Here is a 12,218-nt window from a genome sequence, read left to right on the forward strand (position 1 = left end):
TGAGATCCTGTCTAAAATAAAAAATGTAAAGTAGCTCAGTGAGAGCGCACCACAGGGTTCAATTCCCAGTACCATACACACACACATGGTCTTAGCCTCTGTCCTCTAAAGTATCAGAGACAGGTAATAATACCTACATATGAAGCAGGAGAAGGAGTAAATGGGATGGAGAATGACAGAGGTCAATCTGTCTGAGCAGATGGAAGACACACAGTGAATACCTGGGTTTGGGCCATGGTAATCTGGAACCTAGTCCATCTTTCCTTGCTTAACTCTTCATTACATTATCCGTTGTCCAGTGCACACTGCTCTTTATTCCTCAGTTCCCATTATAAGCCACAATAAGGAGTTCATTATTAACGATACGTGGCTCTCAGGCTTTAAAAAGAATCTTGGTTTTGCAAAGAGATTTTAAGTTCTGTTGTTGACTCTGCCACTTAACAGCTAGAGTGCCACAGAGCAATTCAGGTAGCATAGGGAAAAGAGGTTAAAAGTGAAGTTTATGAAAGTGCCAGTCACTGAGGCACTGTACAAATACTAAATTTTAATGCTTTGCATGCTATATGGTTTAATTTCCCTTGAAGAGGAGTGGGTTTCATGTTTATGTTCTGGTTCCCAGCGCGAGTGTATTTCTATCCACGTGGGGCAGGCAGGTGTCCAGATCGGCAATGCCTGCTGGGAACTGTACTGCCTTGAACATGGAATTCAGCCCGATGGTCAGATGCCAAGTGACAAAACCATTGGTGGCGGGGATGACTCGTTCAACACGTTCTTCAGCGAAACCGGGGCTGGCAAGCACGTGCCCAGAGCAGTGTTTGTGGACCTGGAGCCCACCGTGGTTGGTAGGTGCTCAGGCCTACAGGGGGGCCTTCCTGGGAGGGTGGGAGAGCCTTGGTAAAGTCCCATGTGGACTCCTTGAATCCCTGTGCAGAAAGGAGAGATGTTGAAGCCTATGCTCCCAACATTGCTGGGTGAGGAACTCACTGGTGTGGACTGAAGGTTCTTGACTGTGGGACTCAGGCACCTATTAGGAAACCTGCCCTGCAGAGAAAAGCTGCTTAGCCAGCAGTAAGCTGGGCTGCAGAGAGATTCCCTCCTGGCTTTCTGCTGGTCAGATGGCTCCTGTGCACACCCAGTGCAGGGTACACAGCCTTGGTTCCCTCCTTCATTGCCACCCACACTGACATGCTGGCATATACAGTCTTGAGCTGCCCGGAGACTGGAAACTTAAGTGTAGAACATTCATTGGGTTCCTCTAGATTGGAAGTCCTAGGTTGTTTCCCATAAGAGGTGGAAAACAAAGCACCTTTCATTGGTTCCCCCGGGACATAACAGAATACCTGTGTGACCCAGGCCATATGCAATTCCCTGATGGCACCGCCCCGCTAATGTCATGCTGACCTGGAGACCGCGGGTTTATGAGTGAGTTTTTAATTGTATCCTTTGATGTAGCTAGGGGTAGGAAAGAAAGATGTACCCAGAGAATCACCCATATGGGCATGTGAGCATTTTGCTCTCAGTGGCAACTGGTCCTTCTGGCATTTGTACGACTGTTGACTCTACCTTGCTAGAGTCGTAAGTGGCATTTGTGTATCACACAGAGAATTTTCTTTTTTTTTAATATTTATTTTTTAGTTTTTGGCAGACACAACACCTTTGTTTGTATGTGGTGCTGAGGATTGAACTCAGGCCGCACGCATGCCAGGCGAGCGAGCTACCGCTTGAGCCACATCCCCAGCTCCACACAGAGAATTTTCAAGTGTGTGCTTTGTAGCAACTGTGTCCCTCCCGCGGCTGTGTCCACCTTAGTGAATACAGCAGGCTGGAGAGACTCCCAGATCATGGGTTTTTTTTGTAGATGAAGTGCGCACGGGGACCTACAGGCAGCTCTTCCACCCAGAGCAGCTGATCACTGGGAAGGAAGATGCCGCCAATAATTATGCCAGAGGCCATTACACCATTGGCAAGGAGATCGTGGACCTGGTCTTGGACAGGATCCGCAAACTGGTAAGAAGAGCACCGAGGAAGCTTCTTGAATTGATTCCAGGGTGGGGGGGACGGTGGGCCTTGGATTGTGAAGGGGAGGTCGTCTGGGCAGGTCTTAGGTCAGGTTCTGGGATCTGACCAAGTCTGCAGAGTCTTCTTGTATGGTGTCTGCTGGGATGCATTGATAGCTGTCTCTTGTCTGCTTTGGCTTCTGAGGGTAATGCCTGCTGGTTAGGCACTTATTTGAGTCCATGTGAACTTGTGAGAGCACAGAGAAGTGAGCCTGGCCTGTTGGAGTTTGGTGGTGTGTCTTCCACAGCCTTTGGCTCACATTGTGTGGTTTCTTGCAGGCGGATCTGTGCACAGGACTGCAGGGCTTCCTCATCTTCCACAGCTTCGGGGGCGGCACGGGCTCCGGGTTCGCTTCTCTGCTCATGGAGCGGCTGTCAGTGGACTATGGCAAGAAGTCCAAGCTGGAATTTGCCATCTACCCAGCTCCGCAGGTTTCCACAGCTGTGGTAGAGCCCTACAACTCCATCCTGACCACCCACACGACCCTCGAGCACTCCGACTGTGCCTTCATGGTGGACAACGAAGCCATCTATGACATCTGTCGGCGCAACCTGGACATCGAGCGGCCCACGTACACCAACCTCAATCGTCTCATTGGGCAGATCGTGTCCTCCATCACGGCCTCCCTGCGGTTCGATGGGGCCCTGAACGTGGACCTGACAGAATTCCAGACCAACCTGGTGCCATACCCCCGCATCCACTTCCCGCTGGCCACCTATGCCCCAGTCATCTCGGCGGAGAAAGCCTATCACGAGCAGCTCTCAGTGGCCGAGATCACCAATGCCTGCTTTGAGCCGGCCAACCAGATGGTGAAGTGTGACCCTCGCCATGGCAAGTACATGGCCTGCTGCATGTTGTACAGGGGGGACGTGGTCCCAAAAGATGTCAATGCGGCCATCGCCACCATCAAGACCAAGCGCACTATCCAGTTTGTGGATTGGTGCCCCACAGGGTTTAAGGTAGGACTGGTACTTTTTAGTCACCATGCTAGTCAGGGAGCAGCATGGTGCTGACCCTAAAGGCACACCTCCTTCAGGGAGATTGCCTCTTTTCATGTTAATGAGACTGCAAGGAGAACAGGTTTAGTAATTGATTAGCTAATAGCCTCATACTTCATCAAATACATTCATTCTATGCACTCCTTTCTTAAAACCATGCTTTAAAGTTGATGGTGAGGTTTGTGTTACCAGTTTCTTAATAGTTTAGAAGACTGAGGCTGAGACACCTTTAAGTGTCCAAAGCCTCAGGGGCCTGCAAGTAATGGGAAGGAAAATTTAGAAATGGTCTGACAGCAGATCCTGATATGATTTCCCTCACCTCACTGCTGGCTTTAGACATTTGTCAGGGCCTATGATTCCATTTTGGTTGGTCCAAATGGTAGATTTTTACTTTACTTGATGTTGGTCACCTGTTGTCTCTGAATTTTAGGCATTACTTATGTTTTTGTGAATGGATTGTTAAACCTGTATCTCAGTGTTTTTTTATTTTAAAAATTTTAGTTGTAGATGGACACAATTCCTAATTTATTTATTTAGTGGTGCTGAGGATCAACCCTAGTGCTCCATGCCTATGAGGCAAGCGCTCTACTACTGAGCCACATCCCCAGCCCTAAGCATTTAAGTATGGGGAAAAGGGTAGGTTGCTCTTATCTCCCCAAACCAGGCTGGGATCTCTGTCTCATATACAAAATCACAATGAAATTTTCAAGGTTCCCTTAGCCATGTTTAACGACTACTATGAGGAAAGCACCATGTATGTGGAAGCCATCCTAGACTCTCAGGCTGTAACACCTGTTGGATTATCAGACTAAATGCTTCCCCATACCTGTGTTCCTCAACTCTTTACCCTCTGGTTTGTGGATATCAGTCCTTATTTACAATAGTTTTCCATTTAGACAAAGCTCTGGGCCCCAATTTTTTTTAGGAACCAGTGATTGAACACAGTGGCTCTTAACCACTGGGACACATCCCCAACACTTTTTGTATTTTATTTTGAGACAGAGTCTCCCTAAGTTGCTTATATACTCGTTGAACTGTTAAGGCTGACTTTCAACTCTGAATCCTGCTGCCTCAACCTCCCAAGTTGCTGGGATTACAGGTGTGCTCCACCAAGCCCAACTGGCCCCCACATTTGTAAGCCCTGATGAGTTCCTGAGGTGTTGGGGGAGGTAAAGTTCCAGGGTCATTCCAGACTGAAAACGGAATGTGTGTTAATCATCTTCTTCTGGTGTGGAATGGCCATGGCTTGCCTATTACTATAGGAAGCGTTTTGAAAGTTCTCAGCCCCAGTTCACAAAGACATCTGCACACAGATTATTGGTAATAGGGTATTTTTAATTTGACATGTTTAAAGTAACTCATAGAAGCAGGTAAAATTTACTACAGACTTTGCTGACCTTGAAGTAGTCATCAAATGTAATACAGGGGATAGCAGACGCTAGTTAGAGGTTACAGGTAGTTGTTGAAACTTTCCATTCTGTTTCTAATTTTTAAGCCTTTGGATTGAACAGCAAGAATATTTTTCCAGTAAGTGTGACATTTGGGAGTTGAGGACATATAAAGCAGCCTCAGTTGGCAGGGCATGTACAGGATGCTTGCCTAGGTTTGCTGTCCTAGCTGAGTTGTTCTAAGAGACAGCAGGGAGGCAAGTCTGTAGTAAAGTGTGTCATAGCCTCTGCTGTCCTCTTATAGAAGACCATCTGGCACCAGGTGGGCCTTGTTGAATTCTCCTTGCTCTAAGTTCTTTTTTGTCAGAGTATGACTTGGCACCCATTCTTTTGCAACAATTTGCTGAGGGATACACTATTTTCAAGGAGTCTCTTCCATTAAAACCATTTGGCTTTTATTTTTTAATACTCAACATCTTTTGTTTTTATTTATTTATTGTATGTGGTGCCAGGAATCAAATCCAGTGCCTCACGCATGCTAGGCAAATGCTCTACCACTGAGCCACAGCCCTGACCCATTTTATTTTATATTTATTTATTTATTTTTACTATTTAGTTTTTAGTTGTAGTTGGACACAGTACCTTTATTTTATTTATTTATTTTTATATGGTGCTGAAGATCAAACCCTGGGCCTTGCACGTGCTAGGCAAGTGCTCTACTGCTGAGCCACAACCCCAGCCCCATCATTTGGCCTTTTTATACTACAAAATCACTGGCAAAATATTAAAACAAGGTAGAAGGCTGAAAAGCTGAAATCCTCTTCCCCTTCTCCAGAGCTTTTTTGTCCTTTAAGAGATGTCTTTGCCTATTTCAGGTATGGTATGCCTCTTGTTATACAGATGATGCTGGCTGACAGAGAGGTCACAGACATGGGCAAAGGATGCATGTTCCTTTCCTGTAGGTGGCAGACCCAAATTCCTGCATACAAGTGGCCACACAGAACAGGAAATCTGGCAGCACTGCCACTTACAAGGGCTAGTTGGCTGGGCTTTAAAGTTGTGGGAGGGCAACCCCTCCATCAAGAGTTTGAGCTCCTGTGCTCTTCCCTCTACCCCTTCTAAAGCCTCTGGAGCCTAGCTTTGTGTAGAGCTCCTGCTAACTACTTCTGTTCACAGGATAGTGCAGGGTCACTGACTCAACACACTCCCAGGTATTCATGTGCTTCAGTTTCAGAGCATGTTCCAGTAGCCTCTGAGGCTTTCTCCCACTCCCCACACACACTTAACTACATAAAATTCAACTGTTTTCTTTAATGACTATACATCAAACCCTAGGCAATTGATATACCTGAACTGGGTTCTCAATTCATTTTTCTTGCTTTCTTTTGTTTTTTAAGTAATATTGTTTTTTTAAAGATATTTATTTTTTAGTTGTAGTTGGACACAATACCTTTATTTTATTGATATATATGTGGTGCTGAGGATCAAACCCAGGGCTCTGCACGTGGTAGGCTGAGCCATGACCCCAGCCCCGTAATATTGTTTTTTTTTTTAATTATTTTTTATTTGTAGTTAACACAATACCTTTATTTTATTTATTTTTACATGGTGCTGAGGATCGAACCTAGGGCCTTGCATGTGCTAGGTGAGTGCTCAATCCTGAGCCACAACCCCAGCCCGTAATATTGCATTTTTAATAAATGTTTTTTGTTGTTGGGAGATGGACAGAATGGCTTTTTTTTTTAATGGGGTTCTAAGGATCAAACCCAGTGGTTCACACATGCTAGGCAAGTGCTCTACCATTGAGCTCTAACCCCAGCCCTCATTCTTTTCTTGTTTTACTTTAGAGATGTAATATGACTGAACTGGTTGCTTATAAATGGACGATCCTTTCTAGCTTTTCCATTAGAAAAAAGATTCAGCTCTGTACTTAAAAACCTAAAACATAGGGCTGGTGTTTGGGTTCAGCAGTAGAGCGCTTGCCTATCACACATTCAATCCTCAGCACCATATAAAAATAAATAAATAAAATACCTTCATTAAAAAATAAAAAAAAAAAAATCCCTAAAACATCAGACTGGGGTTGCGGCTTAGCAATTGAGTGCTTGCTTGGCACAAGTTTGGCACTGGGTTCAATCCTCAGCACCACATTAAAAAAAAAAAAGGTTTAAAAAAAAAACTGAAACATCTTATTTTATGTTGTCCTGTGGGTGAATCTAAAAGCAGTATGGTTAAATGTTGACAGTTTATGCCAAAATGCTAGTACCAATTTCTACAGGGCACTGTTTTTAAGATTTAACCTTTATTGTATTTATTTGTTTTTATGTGGTGCTGAGGCTAGAACCCAGGGCCACTGAGCTACATACAATCCCAGGCCAGGGCATTGTTTAAACTGGGATCAGTGCTCCAGTTTTCAATAAGCCATCATATGTGAAACCTACATCAGTTTCACTCTTGTTGTTCCTCTTCCCTGGCAGGTGGGCATTAACTACCAGCCCCCCACAGTGGTGCCTGGAGGAGACCTGGCCAAGGTGCAGCGGGCTGTGTGCATGCTGAGCAACACCACTGCCATCGCGGAGGCCTGGGCCCGCCTGGACCATAAGTTCGACCTCATGACCATAAGTTCGACCTCATGTATGCCAAGCGGGCCTTTGTGCACTGGTATGTGGGAGAAGGCATGGAGGAAGGGGAATTCTCAGAGGCCCGAGAGGACCTGGCAGCGCTGGAGAAGGATTATGAAGAGGTGGGCGTGGATTCTGTGGAAGCAGAGGCTGAAGAAGGGGAAGAATACTGACTGGGAGGGTATGACTGGCAGCAACTCTCCCTTTCACTCTCTCTCCTGGGCGCGCACACTGTAACATTTACAGGATATATTTACCTATTAAAATTTGTTTATTGAGGCATTATTTGTTCTGTGTGCTGTACTTTGATCAAAGTGCCTGTCTAGAGGCCCGCTTTTGCCAGTGGATTCCTCAGGAGAAAATATATCCCTTTGTTTCTTTTAGAGAATTGGTAGGCACGTTTGTATGCTTAAGTACTGCATTCCTCCCGGAAGGGCTTCCTAAGGGAATTATCAATGTCTTCAATCTGAGCATTCTCTTTAGTCCTTCCTGGCATTCTTGTCTGGCAGACACACTGATGTCTGTTTCCTCCAACATCGTGAAGGGTTTCACCCAGTAATCATTCGGGGTGCAGTGGACTCCGCCTAGGGCTGTGTCAACCCAGTTCTTAACTTCCTTTTCCACATACGTTCTTAGCCTTCCTCCACTGCTCGCATGCCAGTGTGGGAGACAACAGAACCTCCAGAATTACCCAAAGTGTACTCAAGAGCCACAGCCTGCAAACACTCCCTCAAATCCTCGCCCCCGGAAAGATGTGTCAAGTTTGAGCAGAGGGTTCTGGTGGGTTGTTTTTCTTCCCAAGAGTCCTGGACCCGTTTGTGTGCGCGAGCGCCTTCTTGAGTTAGGGAGTCCTTCCTTTGCGTGACGGCGGGCTTTCGAGAATCCCGGGGCATCGTGGACACGCAGCACGGACCAGCACCAGAAAGCCCCTTCAAACGTGTGGAGCGTTTGACGAGCATCCCAGGAGTGGGATGAGCGTCCCAGGGTCCTAACCGGACGCAGGCGCGACACCCGACAAAGCCCGCTGCTTCCAGCGCCAGCCGGCTGGGAAACTCTTTCGGCACCACCCCCCCCCCCACCCCCCCCACCCCACCCCACCCCCCCCCCCCCCCCACCCCCCCCACCCCCACCCCCCCACCCCACCACCCCACCCCACCCCACCCCACCCCCCCCCACCCCACCCCCCCCCCACCCCCCCCACCCCACCCCCCCCACCCCCCCACCCCCCCCACCCCACCCCCCCCCCCCCACCCCACCCCCCCCCACCCCACCCCCCCCCCCCCCACCCCACCCCCCCCACCCCCCCACCCCACCCCACCCCACCCCCCCCCACCCCCCCCCACCCCACCCCTGCTCGCGAGAGCCGTTCGCGCCCCTTAAGCGCCACTACTCGCGAGAATTCCGCTACGCAGCAATAGCGGGACTGTGAGTGCCGCTGACAGAACTCAAGGAAAACGGGCTGGAACAGGTTTGGTCCGAGATCGGGCTACTGGGGTCCCTCCGAGACACTTTTCCCTGGAGGGCGTGACAGCCGGGGTCATGAAGCCACTCCGGGGGCCGGACGGCCGCCAGCGACCAAGCTCCCGCCTCTTCCCCAGATGCCGCGCCACTGCTCGGCCGCCGGCTGCTGCACACGGGATAGTCGCGAAACGCGCAACCGCGGCATCTCTTTCCACAGGTCGGCGCAGTGCGTGTTAGTGCGCGACGTCTCGCATGCGTTTTGTCGTCCCTCCCCTTCCTCCAAGCCGCATGAGGCCTGAACCTGTGGGTGGGCGGGCGAAGGGGGCGGGCCTTTTGCGCCCGAGTCCGATCCACCCTTACTAGGCTTAGACTTGGTGCTTTCTCTTCCCAGCCAGCGGACCCTGAGCGCGCTGCCTGCTTTCGCCAGGGCTCAGTTTCCTGGTCTGTGCCAGAGGTAGCGGGGGTACTTCTTCGACAGGGTCACAGGGAGGTCTCCTGGCGCCATGTGCAGGGCCTACTCTTCCTCCCTGGGGAACTTGAACAGCATGAGCCCAGGGGCTCCGGCAGCCTGGTTCTCATGGGTTTGTGGTTCTGCAGACTTCCCAAGAAGGACAATCCGAGGCGTAGCCTGTGGCTGGCCAACTGTCAGCGGCTGGACCCCAGCGGCCAGGGCCTGTGGGACCCTGCCTCTGAGTACATCTACTTCTGCTCCAAACATTTCGAGGAGAACTGCTTTGAGCTGGTGGGAATCAGGTGGGCTTCCTTGCCAGCCAGCATTGGGCAGGGTGTGGGGTGTCAGCATAGTATACAGCGGGGCAGCTGTGTCTTGAAGAGGCAGTCCCTGAGCAGCTGCCCTGAGGACAGCTTGCCAGGTGGACAGGCAGCCATGGTTCCAAAAGTGCTGCTTTCCCTTCCCCTTTGTGTACAGTAAAGCGCACTCCCAGTTTCACTTTGCCAGTAACACCAGAGAAAAACAGCTGTTCCAGGGAGTGTTCCTCACCCAGGCCTCCCAGCAAGCCCACAAAAAGAATTCTTTTTGGCTGGTCTGTCCAGCCCTGTTGGTGGAGCTGCTTCATCCATCTCAGCTTTAAGAGATTGGTGGGATTCTGCCTAACGTGGCATTGTCTCAAACTTGTTTATTATGTGCCTTCCAGCCTGCCACAACCCCAGTACTAGGGAAGCTGTATTGGGTACCAGAGGGAGATGGCCCAAGTGGCAGCACTTGTTCTTCAGCTCATTAGGGCTGCTTTTCCCCCACAGTGGCTATCACAGGCTGAAGGAAGGGGCAGTTCCCACCATATCTGAGTCTTTTTCCAAATTGCACTGGATAACCAAGACCAAGGGGCCCAGTTTTCCAAGCGGCCTCCAGAGTTACCTGATTTGAGAATGGAAGAAGTGGTATGTGATGGGTGCAGTAGTTCCTGCCTATAATCACTGCAGTTCATTAGGCTAAGGCAAGAGGAGTCCAAGTTCAAAGCTATTCTCAGCAATTTAACAAGGCCTTATATTAAAAAATAAAAATGCATTCAGTGTAAAATAGAATATTCTTGAATTGTTGGTGAGAATAAAGTGAGCCCCAAGTATCTTAAGAGAATTTAAAAAAATGCCTAGGGATGTTGTTCAGTGGTTAAATGGTTAAGCACCCCTGTATTCAATCCCTGGTACAAAATATATATAAATATATATATATGTGTGTGTGTGTGTGTGTGTATATATATATATATATATATATATATATATCCGAAACAGTATATTCTGTGGGTCAGAGATTCCCTCCACTTACTCCCATCTCATGACAGAAAGAGGGCTTTATGGTATCTACCCAGATGTGGTTTTTATTATACTAATTTTCTGATGGGGTTCATGTATTAGGTCAGTGCTGTGAAATGTGGTCTGTTGGTCTCTTTTTCTCTTCTCTCCAGCTGCTTTGAAGGGCTCTGCAGCTCCATTCTGTAACTCCTCCTGCTGATGTCACCTGCTTTCCTGTAAAAAAAAAGCCTCAGAACCTGCCACTTTTTCTTTCACAGGATCTGAGAGCCTCTTCCCAGATTTTCTAGGTTCTCTAGATGCCCAGCCCTTACCAGAACAGTAGCATCCCTCTCTCAAGCCTTATCCTATCTCCCCTTCAACTTTCTTGCCATACCTCCATCAGAGCCTATGTTCTAAATGACCAGTTGCCAGGTAGGCAATATTCTGTAGAAGGTCCAGTGCCAGCTCCAGGCTTGCAGGCAGAGAAGCAGCGCTGCAGCTGACAAACCTGCATCAGAAGCTGGCACAGGCAGATATCCGCCAGACTCTGAAGGAGCATGTGTAGAACTTTGCTGTGCAGATGAGTAGCAGCATGATCTGAAGGAGGATCCACCCATCAAGGCTGAAGTTTCTAACATCCTTATTTATCTGTCTACCAAGCACAGGATCAGAATTGGACCTATGTGATCCACCAGATACCATATAAAAGTAGATTCTAGAAGGCTGTCTTGCTATCTGGCTCACTTCAGGGTTCGAACCTTGTTCCCACCAGACAGTGTTGGCAGTCCCCAGAGAGACCCAAAATGATTGGCTGTGGGGAGCTGAGATCCTGGTTCCTAATTTTTAAGATTTTTTTTTTTAGTTGCAGATGGACACAATGCCTTTATTTTAATTTATTCATTGTTGCAAGCGAGCCATGGACTGTGTGAGCTATGAACATTCAAGCGGATGGGAGGACTGGCCTGGTGTTATATGCTCTTTGGGCTGTGCAACACACATATGCACTTTCCTCTCTCCGTGCCTGTGACTAGCCAAGATGTCAATCTGCTGACCATAAGACATCAGGAAGCTAGACTCAATCCTCTGAAACCTGCCCCTTGCCTTATTTGGAAAGAACATTCCATGGAACTTCCTTCTGTGTGCCGCCCCCCCCTCCCATTAAAATAAAGAATCTAGGTGCAAGTTCTCTCTTTCCAACAGACCCTTAAGGTCGAGAACTGTCCCTGAGTCCTGCAGGCAAAATGTATTTCTGTGTGTTGAGTGCTTCTTTCACCATAAGTTGCTGGTGCAGCCAGATCTTGTGAACCCAGCTCAGGTCGCCAGCCTCGCTAGCTGGTAATAATTTATGTGGTGCTCAGGATTGAACCCAGTTCTTATACATGCTAGGCAAGCACTCTGCCACAACTCTAGACCCTAACTACCCCTTTCAGTGTTTCAGAGGTGAACAGGTATTAGAGACTCCTGTTTATACAACTCAATAGGGTTCTCTGAAGGACAGAACAGTATCTGTATGGACCACTGCACAGTGCCAAGCAGTCTTTAACTTGGGTCTTGAAACAATCTTGATTGAAGCAAGCCAGCCCCTTTAAGAACATTCATAATATACAAAGGCACAGTAAGCTTCTTTTCACCTGCCTGGCAGGTCAGAAGGCTATCCCCTGCACTGCTTAATATTTGGTTGGTCTCCATCAGAAAAAAAAAGGGAATGATGATGACTATCACTGACTTGTGGATGCTCTGCTTGGCTAGTAATGAGGCCTAGCAAGAAAAAAAATTAGATCCTGGAAGTTTGGGAAGAGGAGGTAGATAGATCCTGGCCTCAGTGTCATTTTTCTTCAGCAAATGAGAACTTGAAAGTCTTCATTTTGTGAAGTGGCAAAGAGCAAAATGCATAGGCTGATTCTTAATACCAGCATGGTCTCTCCCTGTTAGTCCCCTTGGCC

At 48.2% G+C, this 12,218-nt stretch overlaps 2 protein-coding genes across 3 annotated transcripts; both read left to right on the forward strand.

The window, feature by feature from the left end:
- The first annotated feature begins 721 nt into the window (after window positions 1–721).
- Window positions 722–7,238, forward strand: LOC114083107 (tubulin alpha-3 chain). The gene is given in 5 exon segments (XM_027924255.3): window positions 722–842; window positions 1,859–2,007; window positions 2,337–3,017; window positions 6,922–7,038; window positions 7,041–7,238. Coding segments are annotated over 5 exon segments (1,266 nt in total).
- A 1,187-nt stretch (window positions 7,239–8,425) lies between these two features.
- LOC114083108 (THAP domain-containing protein 7-like) lies at window positions 8,426–11,507 on the forward strand. Of its 2 annotated transcripts, XM_071618230.1 has the most exons (4): window positions 8,426–8,743; window positions 9,124–9,279; window positions 9,787–9,924; window positions 11,138–11,507. In XM_071618230.1, exons 1-3 carry the CDS (start codon window positions 8,664–8,666, stop codon window positions 9,908–9,910), a joined length of 360 nt encoding a protein of 119 aa, XP_071474331.1. In that variant the 5' UTR covers window positions 8,426–8,663; the 3' UTR covers window positions 9,911–9,924; window positions 11,138–11,507. The 2 variants fall into 2 exon arrangements, with proteins under 2 accessions (XP_071474331.1, XP_071474328.1); XM_071618227.1 differs by lacking the exon at window positions 11,138–11,507 and having other exon boundaries at window positions 9,787–10,213.
- The last annotated feature ends 711 nt before the right edge of the window (window positions 11,508–12,218 follow it).

The sequence above is a fragment of the Marmota flaviventris genome, chromosome 1 (genome assembly GCF_047511675.1).
Source record: "Marmota flaviventris isolate mMarFla1 chromosome 1, mMarFla1.hap1, whole genome shotgun sequence".
Classification (NCBI taxonomy): Eukaryota; Metazoa; Chordata; class Mammalia; order Rodentia; family Sciuridae; genus Marmota; species Marmota flaviventris.